The 21,076-nt window shown below is 52.9% G+C and overlaps 1 protein-coding gene and 1 long non-coding RNA gene across 2 annotated transcripts in view; one reads left to right on the forward strand and one right to left on the reverse strand.

Annotated features, from left to right (window-relative positions):
- The window catches only part of CSPG5 (chondroitin sulfate proteoglycan 5), a 37,938-nt gene extending 20,866 nt beyond the window's left edge, over positions 1 to 17,072 (reverse strand). Inside the window, exons 1-2 of the mRNA XM_037891336.2 lie at positions 16,875 to 17,072; positions 13,535 to 15,200 (exon numbers count right to left, since the gene is read on the reverse strand). Coding sequence (XP_037747264.1) covers positions 13,535 to 15,200; positions 16,875 to 16,974 — 1,766 coding nt within the window. The 5' untranslated portion in view covers positions 16,975 to 17,072. The remainder of the gene's footprint in view (positions 1 to 13,534; positions 15,201 to 16,874) is intronic.
- LOC122464794 lies at positions 1,415 to 17,777 on the forward strand. Its single transcript, XR_006289178.1, has 3 exons — positions 1,415 to 1,593; positions 17,581 to 17,587; positions 17,762 to 17,777. It is a non-coding gene; the product is annotated as an uncharacterized LOC122464794 (long non-coding RNA).
- Positions 17,778 to 21,076: the final 3,299 nt, after the last annotated feature.

Genomic DNA, 21,076 nt, shown 5'->3' on the forward strand with positions numbered 1-21,076 from the left:
CTGTCTATCCCCGCCACATCCCACCCCCAGTCTGTCCAGCACGCCACTGCTCCAGCCATGTGAATCCCTCCGTCTCTCTCCCAGCAGCTAACCAAGCTCCTTGTCCTCCCCTTCAAGGTCCTGCCATAATCCTGACCTCTCCCACTGCTCACTTTTACCTCCCTACCCCTACGCGCTTCCTTGTCCCATAGTCTTACCTTCCTCCCTTACCACTCCCTTGCTCTCCTTCTCCCACCCAGAGCTGCATGGCTTCCATCTCCCGGCCCCAAGCCCCCAGCCTCATCCTCCATGTGCCCACACTCCTGTCCTGTGTCTCTGCCCTAGTTGGATGATCAATGACTTGGGAGGGGGAATGTGTCTCTTTCTACGGCTTATGGGGACTGGTCTAGCTCAGGTAGAACACAGAATCACAGAATATCAGGGTTGGAAGGGACCTCAGGAGGTCATCTAGTCCAACCCCCTGCTCAAAGCAGGACCAACCCCAACTAAATCATCTCAGCCAGGGCTTTGTCAAGCCTGACCTTGAAAACCTCTAAGGAAGGAGATTCCACCATGGCCCTAGGTAACCCATTCCAGTGGTTCACCACCCTCCTAGTGAAAAAGTTTTTCCTAATATCCAACCTAAACCTCCCCCACTGCAACTTGAGACCATTGCTCCTTGTTCTGTCAGGGGTTTCAAAAGCCAGCTGGTAGGCGACCAGAGGAGCTAGCGAAAAGGGGAGGTTTGCAAGGGAGTTTAGACAGGGAGCGTGAGAGCCAGATACACCTAACAAATATTCTCTAAACTTGGATTAGTAATACCCCTCCACCCCCTGCCCCAAAAAGAAACAAATAAACCAAACAAACCCCTGCAAGAATAAAAATAACGCAGCAGAGTCCAGCAGCAGAGCGGGCGGTATCCAGTTTAGTGCACTGAATGCAGCACATACATTTACCTGCCTTGTGGGCAGGTGGCATATGTGGGCCTACAGTACTAGCAGCTCATGGCCCTCAGAGACCGAGGACGGGCTCTTGAGCCCAGAGCAGCTGAACCGGAGTAGCTAAGGGAGACAAAGAAGTACACAGAGGAGACTTTCCAGGGCACAGCAGAGTGGTTCCCCCCTGTCCGACAACCTCTGTGCTGCTGAGGAGGATGAAAGTCCTGGGGAAGGAGATCAACCACCTGGAGCGGAGGAAAATGAGCCCATAGTTGGAACTCTCCTTCCAGCTGACATCATGGTGTCCTCTCACACTTGGATACCCCCCTGGGGGAGGGGTCCCCAGTTACTAGGGGGATTTGATTATTAGAAATATAGAGAATTGGGTTTGTGACGACCGGGAGAACCGCATGATGAATTGCCTGCGGAGTGCGAAGATTGCAGACCTCTTAAGACATCTAGATAGACTTCTCTACAGTGCAGGGGAGCAGCCAGTGGTTGTGGTACATGTAGGTACCAATGACATGGGGAAGGACAGGAGAGAGGTCCTGGAGGCCAAATTTAGGCTGCTAGGTAAGAGATCAAAGACCAGGACCTCCATGGGAGCATTCTCTGAAATGCTCCCAGTTCCACGTGCAGGGCCAGTTAGACAGGCAGAACTGCAGGGTCTCAATGCGTACATGAGGTGATGGTGTTCGGCAGAGGGATTTAGGGTTATTAGGAACTGGGGAACCTTTTGGGAAAGGAGGAGTCTGTATAGGGAAAGTGGACTCCATCTAAATGGAACCAGACTGCTGGCATGTAAAATTAAAAAGGTCACAAAGGAATTTTTAAACTAAGGGCTGGGGAAAAGCCAACAGGTGTGGAGGAGCACATGGTTCGGACAGAGACACCCCTTAGGGGAGGATCTATTAATGGGGATTCCCTATATCCTAGTAAAGAGGAGAGGAAGGAAGTTGATAACATGCAAGTAGCAACTGAAGAGAAACAGTCAACAAAAGAGAGTCCTATTCAAATACATCACAAGAAGGCAGCCCACAAAATATTGATACACTTCATAAGCGCTTGTGGAAGACTAAGTACTAAAATGGGCGAACTAGAGTGCCTGGCATTAAATGAGGATATTGATATAACAGGCATCACAGAAACTTGGTGGAATGATGATAATCAATGGGACATGGTAATACCAGGATACACAATATATAGGAACTATGGCACTATGTGTTAAAGAAAGAATAGAGTAAAATATAGTAAAAATCTTAACTGAATTGAACTGTACCATAGAATCTCTATGGACAGAAATTCCATGCTTGAATAATAAGAGTATAGCACTAGGAATATACTACCAACCATCTGACTAGGATGGTGATTAGGAAATGCTCAGGGAGGTCAGAGAGGCTGCAAAAACAGAAATCTCAATAATAATGGGGGATTTCAACTGCACCCATATTGACTGGGTACATGTCACCTCAGGATGGGATGAAGAGATAAAATGTCTAGACACCATTAATGACTGCTTCTTGGCGCTAATCCTGGAACCCACAACGGGAGAGCCAATTCTTGATTTAGTCCTAAGTGGAGCACAGGATCTGATCCAAGGGGTGATGATAACTGAACCACTCAGTAACAGTGACCATAATATAATTAAAGTTAACATCCTTATACGTTAAATCATCCTTAATTAAATTTCCCCTTATTTGGGAAAAATACCAAAGAACCCCACCACAGTAGCATTTAACTTCAAAAAGGGGAACTGCACAAAAATGAGGAAGCTAGTTAAATGAAAATTAAAAGGAACAATCACAAGAGTGAAATGCCTGCAAGCTGCATGGAAACACCATAATAGAGGCTCAAATGAAATGTGTACCCAAAGTTAAAAAAAACGGAGGAGGACCAAAAAAATGCCACCATGGCTAAACAACACAGGAAAAGAGGTGCTCAGAGACAGAAAGACACCCTTTAAAAACTGGATGCCAAATCCCAGTCAGGAAAATAGAAAAGAGCACAACTCCGGCAAGTCAAGTGTAAAAGTATAATTTGGCAGGGCAAAAAAAATTTTATTTGAAGAGCAACTAACAGAAAACACAAAAACTAACTGCCAAAAAAAAAAAAAAAGGATATCAGAAGCAGGAAGCCTGCCAAACGATCAGTGGGACCCCTGGACACTCAAGGAGCACTCAAGGAAGACAAGGCAGCTGTAGAGAAGCAAAATGAATTCTTTGCATCAGTCTTCACTGCAGAGGAGGTGAGGGAGATTCCCTCACCTGAGCCATTCTATTTAGGTGACAAATCTGAGGACTGTCCCAGATTGAGATGTCAATAGAGGAGATTTTGGAACAAATTGATAAATTAATCAGTAATAAGTCACCAGGACCAGATGGTTTTCACCCAAGGGTTCTGAAGGAACTCAACTATGAAATTGCAGAACTACTAACCGTGGTATGTAACCTATTGCTTAAATCAGCTTCTGTATTGGAGACTGGAGGATAGCTAATGTGATGCTGAGTTTTAAAACAAGCTCCAGAGGCGATCCTGGCAATTACAGGCTAATAAGCCTAACTTCAATACCAGACAAACTGACTGAAACTAGTATCAGACACATGGATGAACACGATACGTTAAGGAAGAGTCAGCATGGTTTTTATAAAGGGAAATCATGCCTCACTCATGGGTATTGGAATTTTTGGAGGGGGTCAACAAACGTGAACAAGGGGGATCCAGTGGATATAGTGTACTTGACCTTTAGAAAGCCTTTGGCAAAGCCCCTCATCAAAGGCTCTTAAGCAAAGTAAGGAGTCATGGGGTAAGAGGGAAGGTCCTCTCATTAATAAATAACTAGTTAAAAGGTAGGAAACAAAGGGCAGGAATAAATGGTCAGTTATAAATGGAGAGAGGTAAATAGTGGTGTCCCCCAGTGGTCTATAGTGGGGTCAGGGCTGTTCAGCATATTCATAAATGATCTGGAAAAAGGGGTAAAGAGTGAGGTGGCAAAATTTGGAGATGATACAAAATTACTCAAGATAGTTAAGTCCAAATCTGACTGCAAAGAGTTACAAAGGGATCTCACAAAACTGGGTGATTTGGCAAGAAAATGGCAGATGAAACTGAATGTTGATAAATGCAAAGTAATGCACATTGGAAAATATAATCCCAACTATACATATAAAATGATGGGGTCTGAATTAGCTGTTACCATTCAACAAAGAGATCTTGGAGTCATTGTGGATAGTTCTCTGAAAACATCTGTTCAGTGTGCTGCGGTAGCCAAAAAAAGCTAACAGAATGTTAGGAAACATTAGGACAGGGATAGATAATAAAACAGAAAATATAATGCCCCTATATAAATCCATGGTACACCCACACTTTGAATACTGCATACAGTTCTGGTTGCCCCATCTCAAAAACGACCATATTAGAACTGGACAAAGGACAGAGAAGGGCAACAGAAATTATTAGGGGTCTGTAACAGTTTACATATGAAGAGAGATTAAAAGGACGGGGACTGGTCACTGTAAGAAAAGAGACTAAGGGGGGATATGACAGAGATCTATAAAATCATGGCTGTTGTGAAGAAAGTGACTAAGGACTAAGTGACTAAGGAAGTATTATTTAACCCTTCACATAACACCAGAACCAGGGATCACCCAATGAAACTAATAGACAGCAGCTTTAAAACAAACAAAAGGAAGTCCTTCTTCACACAACGCACGGTCACCCTGTAGAACTTGTTGCCAGGGCATGTTGTGAAGGCCAAAAGTATAACAGGGTTCAAATAAGAATTAGGTAAGTTCACAGAGGACAGGTCCACCAATGGCTATTAGCCAAGATGGTCAGGGACACAACTCCATGTTCTGGGCATCCCTAAACCTCTGACTGCCAGAAGCTGAGATTGGACAGCAGGGGATGAATCACTCGAAATTGCCCTATTCTGTTCATTCCCTCTGAAGTACCTGGCACTGGCCACTGTCAGAAGACTAGATGGATCTTTGGTCTGACCCAGGATGGCTGTTCTTATGTTCTTAAGTCCCATTGACTTCAATGGGGCTACTCGTGGACTAAGTCCGAACCCAGTCATCTGCACATGAACTGGTGGGGCTATTGAAATGGATACATTCATGATCAGGACCGTATGACTAGGTATCCTGTGAAAGCAAATAACTGGACTCAGAGACCCAGGAGATCCCATCCAGTCCTATGCTCCTAAACAAACTACCACCCCAGCATCCACATACACACCCACTCTTTGATCACAACAGGGAAGACCCCTGCTAATGACAACATACTATAGGATCCTACAGTAATAGTCCTAGGCTCTGTGTGACCCTCCTTGCAAGCTGCAGTGTCTGGGGCCAGACCTGTAGAATCCTAGACCATTGTTCTAGACGAGAGAAGCCGCTCCGGTACATGAGCCTCCAGGTCGGTTCTGCTATGGATCTGCAGCCGCTCTCCATCCCCAATGGAGCCTGGCCTTGGTCACGCAGTTTCTCCCCTTCGCTCTCACCTGGAACTGGAATCAGTTTGACTCCTCTGCTTAGGCGAAACAAACCCCTCTGGATGGGCCCCTGGGCTCTTCCAGCTCATTTTCTGCTTAAGCCTGTGGGGCCCGCCATGTGCTCCAGCATGTACACGCACACCCCTGCAGAGGGCGCCAGTGAGCTCTCTGCTTGCGCTGTGCAGAAAAGGGATTTCTGCCCATTGCATTTATGGTGTGTCCCACCAATATGGAGAACACTGTTTGGGCTCAGAGTAGCTGGAGGGTTTTTTGCGTTAGTTCTGGAGTCAGTACATAGGACCCAGAGGCTGCTTCCCACACTGGATTCTAACGAATCTACAGGGGGCGAGGGAGCTTGACTGAGATTCGGTGCCTTGTGTCTTCAATAAACCGAACAGAGCGTGGCTGAGCCATGTGCTGGTGTCAGGATCGGTCTGGAGGCCTTTTCGTTCCTCTACCGTAATAACCCCTCGCGTGCTCTCACAGGCTACAAGATCAGAGGTGTTCTATTATCGGCCTCAGCACCGTGTTTCACATGGGGCAGCTTTTCTGTGAATTACTGCCCTGATGCTAGGAAGGTTGACGGCAATTATATAGGTAAACAGCCAGGTTTGGGAACACAATGCAGTGGCTTTGGCGTTTGAGGTAGCAGGAGTTGTTTCTACCTGCAGTTATAACATGACACCAGCCTGGGCTGAAAAAATGCATTGCCCAGCCAGGGTTGCCACAGATAGGGCTGGGCTATGCTGCGGGCACAGCCTGTGGCTGAAGCCTAGGCAACTTCCTCCTGCATTACGTGTCTCCCCACACGCGTCAAACACCTCCCCATGGCTGTTGGGAGATCAGCTCTGCTGGGCCCCGTGCTTGTACGCCCCAGGTCACACTGCGGCAAACCTCTTCCCGCTCAGCCGCACGGGGACCAGTCGGACTCGCCTCTGATCTGGCGCTGGGGGAAGCTTTCCCCGGCAGGGATGCCCCTGCCACGCCCCAGGCACATGGCGCTATCCGTCCAGGGCCTCGCCTGGCCCTCGTTGGTAGCATCCGAGCCCCTCATGCTCGTTAGTGGATTTTCTCCTCACAGCCCCCCGGGAGGGAGGGGAGCATCATCCCCACTTCACATGGAGCTGAGGCCCAGGAAGTGACTTGACCAAGGTCACGCAGGGAGTCTCTGGCTGAACAGGAATTGAACCCTGGCTCCCCAGGCCCCGTCTGGCTCCCAATCCACTAGGCTGTCCTTCCGCCTCGGAAAGCGCTGTGCTGGATGAGGGCATGCCCGGCCTCTCCCCGAGACCCACCCCTGATAAATCACAAACCCCTAAGGCAGAGGCTGCATGTGCAGTCAGGCAGTGACCCAGCGCGCCAGCCCAGGCTGGGGTCCAACCATGTCCACGCAGGGCAGTGACAAACACGTGAGCCCGGGACAGGGGCCAATCATGTCGGGACAGGGGCCAATCACGTCCACCCAGGGCAGAGACCCAGCACTTCTGCCCAGGACAGGGTCCACTCACATTCGGCAGATAAGGTTCCATTCTCTTTGTCTCTAAATTCATATACAATGGGGCCTCTCACGTCTGCACACAGGGCACATGTACATTGTGTGCATCATACAACACACACTTGTCCTCCCCATGTGCACCAGGTACATGTACATTACACACATGTCCTCCTCCTAGTGCACATGGGGTATGTGCCATTTGTATACGTGGCCTTCCCTTGGGCACATGGGGTACATACTGAACGTTACACACATGGCCTCCCCCTTAGCACATGGGACATATGCCATATGTTACATATGTGGCTGTGCACATGGCATACATTACACACGTGGCTGCCCCCTGTGCACATGGGGTACATGGCATACATTACACACGTGGCTGACCCCTGTGCTCACGGGGTACATGGCATACAATACACATGTGGCCTCCCCCTGTGCACATGGGGTACATGTCGTATATTACATGCATGGTCTCCTCCTGTGCACACAGGGAATATGGCAGTGGCCCATCAACGGCCAGCCCTGGCTTTCCTGCAGCACAATCTGCCAGTGCCGATTAGCGACACGGGAGCATCGCAGTGTGCGTCTCAACAGAGCAGCACTGACCTAATTCCTGCCCCGCTAAGCCCAGGCAGCGCTGTGGGGGCAGGGAGGAATTGGAAAACCCTTTCCCCTCGCCATCCTTGCCCTGCCGGCACTCAAGGACCTGGCCTGCCCTCTTGATTACTAATGGCACCCAGGCAGCAACAGACCCGGCTGCCCCAGCCACAGGGGGCTGGGCCAGGATCCACGCTCCTGGAGGGCTGCTGTGGGAGCGGCAAAGGGAGCAGAGGAGCTCTGGGGCTTGGTACTCACCAGCTCCTCCCTGGCGTCACCCAGAGTTCAGCTCAGTCCCCAAGCGAGCGTCGTCCCTGGGGCCTGAGCGGGGAGCATGAGGGGGCGGAAAAGGGCAGTCGCCAGCAGGCGTGTCTCCTTCCATTGCTGCTCCTTCCGGCTGATGCAGCCTGACGGGCGAGAGGGGCCTTCTTCTGCCCCATCCCCCGGCCATACACTCAGGTCCCCGGAGGAATGGGACTGCAGAGGCCACGGAGAAGCAAAGATAGGGTGGGGAACAGGGAGAAGGAACCCCCTGGAGCCGGCTAGCAGAGCTGGGTGGATATCAGCAGTCGTGAGGTCGGGGAAAGAGGGAGTCGTGTGGTTATCGGATGTGAGGGGACCTGGAGCAGCCACACACCCTGCTCTGAGAGGTCAGGAGCTGTCTGCAGGTAGCATGTCACCCCGAACAGCCCTGCTGCCTCCGGCACCACCGCTCGCTGGCCAGTCGCACCAAGCCCCTGGCTGGCGGGGCTCCAGCGGCTCACCCAGAGAGGCTCGGGGAGACTCCTGCCCACATGGGTGACTCCGGAACGCCAGGAGCCAAGCAGGGAAGGGAAAGGAAATTCCTCCCAGCCAGGTGCTGCAGAACGTCTGCAACGGGTACGCCCGGAAAACACTAATTGTCGTCCTGCTGCTGACTGCAGATAAGAGCTGATCCCCTTCAAACCAGACCTGAAAGGGAAGCTCTAAGACAGGGGAAGGGGGAGAAAGGAAAGGCAGGGGGCAAGAGACAGAAAGGGAGGGGAAAGTGAAAGAGACAGAGATAGAGGGAGCTAAATGAGTGCTGTTAAGGATTATGATTGACAGCTTCATTCGCTTTTGCCCTAGATCTGTGGTGCTCAGATAATACAGTGATTGGTGCTAATACAAAAAGGACAGACAGAGTGGGAGGGGCTGGGCAGACGGACGGACAGACAGACCAATAGGGTTTACATGGCACAATACCAATTCCTCCTGGGTATTCCCGAAGCCCGGACAGAAAACCAATTTCCCCTGCACTCAGGCACATCCACTAAGCACCTGCTGCTGTGGCAGCCCCATGGTAGCTGCTGTAACGAACCCGCTTCTGAAGGCAGAGATTGGCCTGGCCGTGAGCAAAATGCCCAAAGAGGGGTAACTAGCAGGCAGGGCAGTGCAGCGGGCTGTGATACTGTTCATGAGGTCGGGATGTGGCTCTGCCCCTCAGGGGTCCTGGGTCACCCCAATCCTGTGGCTAGGAGGCTTTATCACCCCCCCACCACCACTCAAAGACACCTCCATATTTCTTCCCAGGATTATGACAGATGATCTGCTACATCCAGAGACACCAGGGGGCCAGCGTGCTTCTACCCAGAGAGCCCAATGCAAACACCACTGTGGATGCAGGCTCCCCATGTCTGGGGGAGAGAGAGAGAGGGGCTCAAGGTGGTCCAATAGGGGATTTCTCTGGGGTGCCCACCATTGGACGTCTCACGAGGACTCCGAACTAAGCAATAAACACCCTAGCTGGGCAGAGACAGCCAGGGAACCTCCATCTTGCCCACCGGCCAGAGCACATGCAGTCCCTGTCCTAGGGAGTTTAGACCCAGCAGGATCTGACAGAAAGAGCCCTGCCCAGCTCAGCCTCTCTGCAGGACAGTTGGGAAGAGAGAGTTTCTCAGATAAGCAGGTCCCACACAGTTCACTCGAAAATCAAGATGGGCACAAAGGTCAGCGCCAGGTCTGAGCTCCCCCAGGGCTCGGGGGGGTCTAGATCCAGAATTTGGGCCCAGCCCCGTCTCCGAGTTTAGAGACAAAAGCTAGCCCTGCAAATGGAGCCATGACTGAGCTGGTGGTCGGCACGCAACCAGAGCCTGGGTGCTGTGTGCTGGCTGGGGGGCCCCCGATTGAGCAGGATGCCAGCTGAATTGTACTCTGGCTCTGCTGTCCAGGTGGCTCTCAAGGGCAGTCCTGGGATAGACATGTAACCCTATTCATATAACTAGGAGTCAATAAGGGGCGACGGGAATCAAAGGGAAATAAAAATCAGCTCACACCCAGCTGTGGAGGAGCCCCTGCAGGGGAGCAGGAGAAGCCCCATCACTCGAGTCCTTTCAGACAGGACAGGACACAACATGAGAGAAGAGAGGGAATGGTCCTGTATTGGCACCAGGGAGCGGGGCTGGATGGTCTATTAATTGGGATCTTCCAGCAGCTATAACTGTACCATGCACTCTGCAACCTGGGCACAGCGCGCTGCAGTGCATCTCCTCAGCAGCCTGCGCTCCTGCGAGCACATCACACCCAGGCTAGGCTAGGCAAGTGGGATAGGGTGGTGGGCTTGGGGGAACATTGGTCGACCTTCTATTGGGAAAGGGGGCTGCATAGTTTGGAGGCCTCCCCACAATAGAAGGGGAACCAATCTCCTGGGGGACAGGCTGGCTAGAGTAGTCAGGAGAGGGTTAAACTAATAACAAAAGGGGAGGGGAAGAAGAGGGAAGATCTGGGCACTCAGCACAAAATGGAGATGTTGAGAACAAAATTAATCAAGGAGCAAAGAAGACAAAATTCCTGAATTGCCTGTACACCAATGCTAGGAGCCTGCTAACGAACACTAGGAATTGGAATTGCTCATTTATGAGCATCAATTTGATCCAGTTGGTATCGCTGAAACCTGGTGGGAAGATTCACATGCCTGGAATGTTAAAATCAATGGTTATACCCTATTTTGTAAGGATCGAGTGGGCAGAAGGGGAGGGGGAATGGCACTCTATGTTAAAAACGGCATTACCGGTTTCCAAGTCACTGACAACTAGGAAGAAATTATCTTGAATGTTTATGGATCAACATCCTAACAAATCACGCTCAAGGTGGGGTATTAGTGTCGGCTACAGACCATCAAATCGCAGCAGGGAACAAGATGACCGGATCTGTAAACACCAGTCTATGTTGTCTAAAAGCTGTGTGATCAAGGGAGACTTCAATTTGAGTGCAACAGGCTGTGTTGAGTGCAAAACATCCTTGGAATGTCTTAATATTATAGATGACAATTCCCTAACTCAAAAAGAGTTGCGTCCAACACAGGGAAATTCGATATTGGACCTCATCTTGACAGATAAAGAGGAACAGATCACAGAACTAAAAATTCATGGTGGCTTAGGTACAAGTGATCACAACTTGGTCACATTTATAATGCGCAAACAGAATAAAGTCCAAACCAGTGACATATACACACGTGGGGCTTCAAAAGGGCCAATGTCACAACGCCGAAAACAATCATGAGCCATATCAGCTGGGAGGAAGAATGTAATCAGCAAAGTGTGAACGATAATTGGGAATGGTTTGAGAACACTTTACGAGATGCCCAAAAAGCCACAAGCCCACAACAGAGGACGAAAGACATATTGGCTAAAAAGCCGACCTGACATAGAGGGGAAGTAAAAGCAGTTTTTAAATCAAGACTGGAGGGTTTTCTAAAGATCTGCTCTAGGAATTATTCTGGGGGAGTTCGCTGGCCTGTAGCATACAGGAGGTCAGACTCAATGATCACAGTAGTTCCTTTTGGCCTTGGAATGTATGAATCTATGAACCTGTCCTATACACACCGTACTGGCTCCCCACAGAACCTTGAGCCTAGATCAGTCTTGATCCTTATCTTCAAAGAGCTCCCTTGCCTGGGCCCAGCATATCTAAAAGAGCCTAAAGCACTGGGCTTTCGGGCCATGGTCAACAGCTCTGCTCCTCAGGCACCTAATGGGCTCAGATCATCTGTGTGAGAGACAGAGCGCATGCCAGGGCTGGGCCGAGCATGTGGAACCAACTAAGGGCCACCACAAACCTTCTCGCAGCAAGGTAAGCAGCCAGTCGCCGTGCTCTGACCAGTCCTTCTCTATATAAACACAGAGCAGCGTGACACCATCCTGCCAAAACACTCCACGGCATGCACAATTCTCTGCTGCAGGAGAGGATGAGAGAGAGCAAACCACACAGGACAGGTTTCAGAGTAGCAGCCATGTTAGTCTGTATTCGCAAAAAATTGTGGCACCTAGAGACTAACCAATTTATTTGAGCATAAGCTTTCGTGAGCTACAGCTCACTTCATCGGACAGAGGTTGGTCACGTCGCTTACTGCCCCACTGGAAAGAGCTCGGAGGCTATGGTGCTGAACGTGGAATAAGGAAGAGAAGACACCTGAAACTTCCCTCAAAGGAAGCCCTTATCTAACACCACCAGTGAGCTGGGACAGCAGCCCCGCTAACTCATGACTCTGCCCACCCATGGACCCCCCGGACAACCCACTCCACGGAGAGCCCAACAGAAATGTAACACAAGAGCACTTCCACTGGGCTGTTCTATCACCTAAGCTCCCCTCCTGCGGGGAGCAGAACCATGCTAGCTGCCGCCCTGGGAGGGGCCTGTAATGGCAGCTCCCAGTGCATTCATCACCACGCAACGGGGCAGTACACAGCACTTCATTGCATTGCACTCATGAGATGGGAGGCACGGTGCATTCAGCAAGAACAAATCAAATGCAAAAACTCACTGGAAATTAAATAAATCATCTGCAACTTCGCCCCTGCAGGTCCCCTGCAACGGCTGCACCTCAGAGGACATCCCCTCCTTTCACCGCAGTGATTACATCTCCCTTCTCTTTGCCCCCCTCTACCCTAATCTCCACACTCCAGCCTCAAAGGGTCAGAACTTCCATCACAATGGGAACATATCAACATACGCAGGCGGTGGGGTTCAGATCTCACAAGTTGCACTTGTGTGGTCAAAGGCAATGGAGTTACTCCAGATTTACGCGAGAGTCCCTAAGGGGAAGGATGGCCCAGTGGTTAGGACCCTAGTCTAAGACTTGAGAAACTGGCATTCCATTCCCTGCTCTGAAACAGCTTTCCAGTGTCTCCTTGGCCAAGGCACTTAACCACTCTGTGTCTCAGTTTCCCATCTGTACAATGGGGGTAACAGCACTGCCCTACCTCGCAGGGGGGGTTGTGAGACTGGGAGATGTTCAGGCACGCTGGTAATGGCTACCTTAGGTAGCGAGCAGAAGCAGGCTCAAGCATGCTCAGATAACAACAGGAATTAAAACCTTTCATATATTTTCTCCCATCAAATGCCACCTGCCTTTCTATGCCATGGTCTCTACATTCCTCGGAGAGAATATTAACTGGAGGGTGCCATGCTGGTCCCAATCAGGCCTCATTTTTGCTGGGGCCTCTTCCCTCTCTCAATGTTTGATCGACCTGTTTAAGCCAGGGCTGAGGGTTCAAGCCTCCCAACACGATCTACCTCTCTGAGATCGCAGGAGGGTGACGGCAATCGACGGGAGCTTGCTTCTGGGGGAAACACTTGCTATAATTTAATAAACCGGAGCTCTGCATACTTAAAATATAGTAGGGCGAAAACTGCCCATGCAGCCTCCCAGTTTGGTCCAGCATGTCTTGAGCATTTTGGTCCAAAATCTAGAGAACTGGAGACACCAATCTCTTCTCCTCTGCACACCTAGAACTGCCTCTTCCCATCTCTCCCCACCTCCCTTCAAATCTCAGCTGAAAACACTTCCATTCTCCCCGAACTTGGCCTTTTAAACACACACCCTCCCCGATCATAACCTGACTGCATGGTCTGCCGCTGCCCAAGGTGATTCTGGGAGGCATTCAGGGGACGCGGTTTGCGTGGGAGAACCTCCCCAGGGAATACAGTTGCATGGCAAGTTTCGGACCTCCCGCCACACTAGCCCCTTTCAGGCCTGGCCCAGGCACCTCCTCGCAGCCCAGGCCTGGTGCTTACCTGCAGAAAGCGCCCAGGCCCTCCACGAGGTAGCAGTGGCCCCCGTTGTGGCAATAGCTGGGGAAGATGTCGCACACGGACTTGCAGGAGTTGTTATGCCTGACATAGCCACTCCTGCACTCGGTGCCGTTCTCGCCGCCGGGTCCCGCTGCCATGGCCGATTGGCTCAGGTCCCTGCTGGTCTCTGCCGGGCGAGGTCTGGAGGTGGCGCTACCCCCAGAGACAACGAAGGTCTGCAGCGGGGGGATGACATAGCGGCGGCTGGTGGACTCAGCCTCCTGCACCGTGGTCTGGATCTTGGGGGTGGCCGGGGTGGGCAGCTTGGAATTATTCTCATCCTCCAGGTCCCTGGCCAGCCCACCACCCCCATCCTCCTCCTCTTCCTCCTCGTCCAGCTCATCATCTTCACCATCCTCATCCCCGTCCGTGTAGAAGGAGGTGGTGGGGTAGAAGTCCGACTCGTCGAAGGGAGTGAAGTCGTCGTAGAGCTCATGAATGGCCCAGGACGTCGTCTTGTCATCCGGTTTCCTCTTGGGGGAGTCTGCTCCTCCGGGGCCCATGGCAGGGAAATCCTCCAGGCCCCCACCCCTGCCTTGGCTCTCCCCATCAAAGAGGTCGTAGTAGTCGATGTCAATGATCTCGGAGACCGACTGATCCGAGGGAGGCTCAGAGGTCTTGAGAACGTCGACAGGGGGTGTGACGGCCAACTGCAGCCCCGGGGACACCTCGGTAGTGAGCCAGGTTAGATCGGTGTGGCCCAGAGCCCCCTGGGCTGGGGAGCTGCTGGACGACACTAGCCACAGCTCCAGGGGCTCCTCCTTCTGGGCAGAGTCCTGTGCTAGTCCTGTGCTGCTCAGAGTCTGGGTGCCCAGCTCAGGGGCACGGCCATCCGGGGTGGGGGGCTGCAGCACCACTTCCCTGAAGGCCTCCAGCAGCAGCTCCTTCTCGGCTGAATCAGAGCTGAGGCCTGGTCCTGCCGACGAGCTGGCTGCACCCGCCATCTCCATGGGGACCTGGTCGGCGGACGGGGTGACCGTGAGCTCCACGAAAGCTCCCGGGTTCCACATGCCACCTGGAGAGGCCCTGGCAGGCTGGTCTCCGCTCCCGGCCTCCTCCTGGCTCTCAGGGACAGGGGCGGAGCTCTCCGGCGCTCCCTTTGTGTCACTTAATGCCAAAACAATGGCCTCCCCGTTAACAGACCAAGCCACACTAGTCACGGCTGACGAGGCTTCCATGGCCCCCTCATTGTCCTTAGCCAACAAAGGCTTCGGGGGCCAGGCACTCTGGCTGTCAACCCCCCCGGGGCATCCCAAACAGAGCGATGGTTCATTGTTCTCCTCGCTAATCCCGCCGGGATAATACCGTACAGAGATCCCTGCTCCAGCAAGGCCGCTGACTTGGTCGGCGGAAGCTGCAGCAGCTGTGCCTATGCCTTCTGCTGCCAGCCCTGGGAGATCAGCAGGTGTCTGTCTCCAGGATTCCTTCACTCTGGCTGCCTCCGAGGGCTCCACTGTGTAGCTATTTTCCCCTGCCGCAGTGACATTTCTCAGGAGCTCTCCGCTCTTGGGGTCCTGTTCCCTTCCACGGTCTGGGGGTGACGGGGGGCCCTCCCAGCCAGCCCCCGGCGCATCCGTGGCGTTCTGGCGCTCTGGGTGCCTTTTGGACGCTAGAGGTTACACAGGAAAGAAAAAACGTCAGTGCTTTAAAGCCGGGTCTGCAAATCACACGGAGGAACACGCCGCTCTGCGTGTGTTTGTGCTCCGCACCTCTGGACCAGCACCTCTGCATGCCCAAAGGGCACCCACCGGCCACCCAGATAAATGTTCATGGCGTCATTCTGAAACAAACCATTGTTTTCATAACAACAGACACCCCAGTAAAAATAGTGTCTGCATTTGCTAAATTAAGCCCTCGTCTGCGCTCAGTCTCTCTCCTACACTCCCCACTCACACACACGCTCTCTCTCTTTGATTCATGGTTTCCCCCCCCCACATTTCAAGCGTAGTAAAGCAGCATCCGCTGCAGGGAATAAAACGGGAAAGTTTGTCCCCATTTCCATCCCCTCCCGGCTCTGGCTTCATTATTCCATTCTTGTCTGGGCGTTCCCCCCAGTCTAACCCAAATCCCTGCCAGTGTCCCTCTAACCTTGCTGAACGGGAGATCCTCTCTCTGCACATGCAGCTGATAGGAACTGGGGGAGTGGGTGTATGTTGGTGGGGTTACCCCAGCATGTGAACCTTTGCAGGACGGGTGAAAGCAGGCAGCAGTCTAATCTCTGCCCGCCTGGCTGTTATCTAGTCCGTGGTCATCATACGGACCGTTCATGCCTTTTATGCAGCCACTACTGAAAAATATACAATTATGATGGTTTTCCTCACTCCGTTTTCACTGGGGGGAGGGAACAGAAGGGGCTTTCTTATTATTTCCCAAGGCTGAAGTGCCCCTGCAACCGAATGGCCCTGGTCACGGAGACATGAGCTGTCTCACAGATTCTAAAGGCAGAATGGACCACCTTGATCATCCAGCCCACCCCCCTGCCCGCAACATAGTGCCGGGCACAGAACTTCCCCCAAATCAGTCCTAGAGCCCCTCTTCGAGGAAAAAAACATCCCATCATGGGTGATGGAGGCTCCACCATGACCCTGGGGAAATGGCTCCACTGGGATGGGGCTCTGATTGAGTGTCTTGCTGCGCTTAAAAAGAAAAAAAATATCCCTCCAAAATAAACCACGGCCCTGATTCTTTTTTTTTTTTTTTTTTTTTTGGGGGGGGGGGGCAGGGGGAGAAGGTAAGAGGGGCTTCAGGACATAAATGCGTCCCAGTACAGACCCAATTTCCCTCCACCGCATTGCATTCCCCCCACACACACCACATCCTACAGGTCACACATGCACCGTGGCCGAGAGGGGGGAGCCCCACATTCTTCCACACACACATATCATGCCAGAGAGGGGAGGGACCCCCCATCATGGCCGGGGGATGCCCCCCCACATACATCATGGCTGAGGGGGGAGGGACCCCCCAGATTCTTACAAACACACACACGCATCATGGACGAGGGAGGAGGGACCCCCCCATCATGGCCAGGGGGGAAAGGGGATGTCCCCCCCACATTCTTTCACCCCCCCATTTTTACAATACAAAACACTCATGTTTGCAATCTCGTCTCCATGTCTGGGGGCTCCCCCCCCCCGGCGGACCCCCCCTCTGTTTTCAATCCCCCCCCCCCCCCGCTCGGCGTGGCTGTGTGGCATCCCTGCACGGAGCGAGGCTGAGGACGGGGAAGGGGGGGGATCCCCGCGAAAGGAAACGCACCCCCCAGCCCCCCGCGGGGACCTACCGGGAGCGGCCCCCGGGCTGGCCGCGAGGAGCAGGGCGAGAGCCAGCAGCAGGGCAGGTCTCCGGCGGGGACCCCCGGCGGCACCGGCAGCGCTGCCCATTGTGGCATTGGCGAAATCGTCCCCCCCGCCGCCGCTTCTCCGCCCGCCCCGACGGCGCCTGGCTCAGCCCCCGACGCGCTGCAGCCGCATGGCCCGGCGCTGGCTGGGTGCGTGGGGGCGGCCGGCGGCTCCCCGCCTCGCCCTGCTCCGGCGCCCGGCTGCACTGGCGGAGCCCAGCCCGCTGCACCGCCCCGGGCTCCCGGCGCCCGCACGTAAATGCTGACGCCCGATGGGCTGCTGGCGGGGCGGGGAGAGGGGGATGCGGCCGGCACGGCCCCTGCCTCCCCCTTCCCCGCCCTGATCCGTGCGGGCTGCAGATCCCCCGCCCCCCGGGCCTCCGGCTGCCCCGGGCCCGCTCCCCGGCACTGGGGGGGTCTGTCTGCCTCAGCCTGTCTGTCTGCACCCGCCTCTCCTGCCCGCGGGTGAGCGGGGAGCTCTGCCCAGAGACACCCCACCGGGGGCGGGGGCGGGGGCAGAACCGGACCCGAAAGCTCCAGGCAGAGGGCACTGCCCAGCCTCCGCCAGCCGGGACAGGGCTCGGCCTGCTTGGGGCGCATCGCACCCAGAGAGAGAACACGGCCGGGGCACAAGCACGGGGAGACAGAGGTGGGGGGTGCTGGCTGGAAGGGGTTTCCATCACATACAGGGTTCGCCGTTCGGTTCAATGGCTCTCCGCATCCCCACTGTATACATTGTTCCAGCGCCCCTGCCCAGAGGTTGGAAGGATGGATGTGGGGTGTACCGGGATGGATGCAGAGGGTGTGTGGTGATTAGACAGATAGATTAGATTAGATGATGGTGTATGTGGATGGGTGGGTGGATGGATGCAGGGGGTGGATGGAGATAGAGGGAGAGCTGGTGTATGTGGATGGGTGGGTGGGTGGATGCAGGGGGTGGATGGAGATAGCGAGAGAGCTGGTGTATGTGGATGGGTGGGTGGATGGATGCAGGGGGTGGATAGAGATAGCGAGATCCTGGTGTATGTGGATGGGTGGGTGGATGGATGCAGGGGGCGGATGGAGATAGAGGGAGAGCTGGTGTATGTGGATGGGTGGGTGGATGGATGCAGGGGGTGGATGGAGATAGAGGGAGAGCTGGTGTATGTGGATGGGTGGGTGGATGGATGCAGGGGGTGGATGGAGATAGAGGGAGAGCTGGTGTATGTGGATGGGTGGGTGGATGGATGCAGGGGGTGGATGGAGATAGAGGGAGAGCTGGTGTATGTGGATGGGTGGGTGGGTGGATGCAGGGGGTGGATGGAGATAGAGAGATAGCTGGTGTATGTGGATGGGTGGGTGGATGGATGCAGGCGGTGGATAGAGATAGCGAGATCCTGGTGTATGTGGATGGGTGGGTGGATGGATGCAGGGGGTGGATGGAGATAGAGAGAGAGCTGGTGTATGTGGATGGGTGGGTGAATGGATGCAGGGGGTGGATGGAGATAGCGAGAGAGCTGGTGTATGTGGATGGGTGGGTGAATGGATGCAGGGGGCGGATGGAGATAGAGAGAGAGCTGGTGTATGTGGATGGGTGGGTGGATGGATGCAGGGGGCGGATGGAGATAGAGAGAGAGCTGGTGTATGTGGATGGGTGGGTGGATGGATGCAGGGGGCGGATGGAGATAGAGAGCTGGTGTATGTGGATGGGTGGGTGGATGGATGCAGGGGGTGGATGGAGATAGCGAGAGAGCTGGTGTATGTGGATGGGTGGGTGGGTGGATGCAGGGGGTGGATGGAGATAGAGAGCTGGTGTATGTGGATGGGTGGGTGGATGGATGCAGGGGGTGGATGGAGATAGAGAGATAGCTGGTGTATGTGGATGGGTGGGTGGGTGGATGCAGGGGGTGGATGGAGATAGAGAGAGAGCTGGTGTATGTGGATGGGTGGGTGGATGGATGCAGGGGGTGGATGGAGATAGAGAGCTGGTGTATGTGGATGGGTGGGTGGATGGATGCAGGGGGTGGATGGAGATAGCGAGAGAGCTGGTGTATGTGGATGGGTGGGTGGATGGATGCAGGGGGTGGATGGAGATAGAGGGAGAGCTGGTGTATGTGGATGGGTGGGTGGATGGATGCAGGGGGTGGATGGAGATAGAGGGAGAGCTGGTGTATGTGGATGGGTGGGTGGATGGATGCAGGGGGTGGATGGAGATAGAGAGCTGGTGTATGTGGATGGATGGGTGGGTGGATGCAGGGGGTGGATGGAGATAGAGAGAGAGCTGGTGTATGTGGATGGGTGGATGGATGTATGCAGGGGGTGGATGGAGATAGAGAGAGAGCTGGTGTATGTGGATGGGTGGTTGGATGGATGCAGGGGGTGGATGCAGATAGAGAGCTGGTGTATGTGGATGGGTGGGTGGATGGATGCAGGGGGTGGATGGAGATAGAGAGCTGGTGTATGTGGATGGGTGGGTGGATGGATGCAGGGGGTGGATGGAGATAGAGAGCTGGTGTATGTGGATGGGTGGGTGGGTGGATGCAGGGGGTGGGTGGAGATAGAGAGAGAGATTGTCTGTCTGTCTCACAGAAATATGCTGTAGCTCCACTGAAGGTTTATGGGCTTGGTGCAGGAATCGCTGGTGACATTCTGGGACCCGTGGGGTGCAGGAGATCAGACTCGATTATCACAACGATCCCTTCTGACCTTAAAATCCCTGCCTCTGCACACCTCTGACACAGACACAGAGACGTCTACCCCATGTGCACGTATGGAGAGAGCAGACGGATGAGACCTGTAGAGACACAAAGCAGTAATAGAAAGAGAAGGCCGTAGGATGGAGGTGTCTGCACAGCGAGTCTAATGGGACAGAGACACATGCAGCTTCATAGCGCGTCCCGTATGCAGAGCTACACACACACACACACACGCAGGCATCATATATCAATGTATGAGTGCAGCTCATGCATTCAGAAGAGTGAAACATAAAGAGACACAAAGCGTTAATGTGCAGCAGTGAGAACGCTCGGTAAGCTGTCATACGGGGTATAGTACACAGGAGCAACCTGCATGTCTACAATGAGACAGAGCCATCCCACCTCACCGCACAAAGTCAGCTACATGCACCAGAATGAGCTATGAAGCAGCATTACGCACGAGTGGATAAAGGGCCAATCCATACAAAATGAGAGTCCATGATGGGATGATAGAAAGGTTTTATCGATTGGCATCTTAGCCCGAAGACTCGATTGAGGGATGTGGATCGTGCCAAACGAGCGCTGATAAAACCTTCCAACCCCTCCCTGCCCAATGTAGTCTGCATATTAGATCTGGTCAGAAAATAGAATTCCCATCCCTCGGGAACTTCTAACATTTCATTTTCCCCCATTCCAAATCGGAGGGGAAAAACAAGTCAAAATCTCCCACAGATTGGAAATTCCAGAAAATGTCTATTCAAAACTATTGAAAAGCTTCATTTCAATAAGATTAAAACATTTCCATTCAATAACACTGAAGCATTATCATAACATATGTGAAAATTAGTATTATAAAAGGCAACACAAAATAAAAACTATAAAGTTGAAACAAAACGTTTTTTAACCCATATCAGGACAAAAATCCTTTTGACATGATTGAAAGAAGAAGGGCAAAATGAACCATTTCAACACACTGCCCTCTGAAAATTTCATGAAAATTGACAGGGTCCCCCCACATGGTTCAGTTTCAATTAAACTGCATTTTCTGGTGGAAATCTGTTCCGCTGAACTTTTTCAACCAGCACTAGCCTGTATGCCACGTGCGTCACAACCAGACTATGCTTAGGAGCAATTTGGAGAATTTAAAAACATTTCCTGGCACTATTTATTGTATCGATCTGCCTGCTATTTATTGTATCCAGTGCCTTAGTTATCCAGAGCAGGTACACAGGGCTCAGAAGGGGACAAGGAGTAACACACCCCTAAAAGTGACCCTAAATATCTTTTCTCTAAATCACGATTTAAGGTCCAACCCTTGGCAACGTATCAGGGCTCAACACAAAGGGAAGATCTCAGTGCTACTCCATTCGGACTCTACAGCCTGCGTTATAACTTCCTAATCTGGGCCAGTTACAAAACATCAGGCTGCCAACATGTCATAGGTTCAGGCCTGAATGTTGCCTATCAGAC

Source organism: Chelonia mydas, chromosome 2 (genome assembly GCF_015237465.2).
Source record: "Chelonia mydas isolate rCheMyd1 chromosome 2, rCheMyd1.pri.v2, whole genome shotgun sequence".
Taxonomy (NCBI): domain Eukaryota; kingdom Metazoa; phylum Chordata; order Testudines; family Cheloniidae; genus Chelonia; species Chelonia mydas.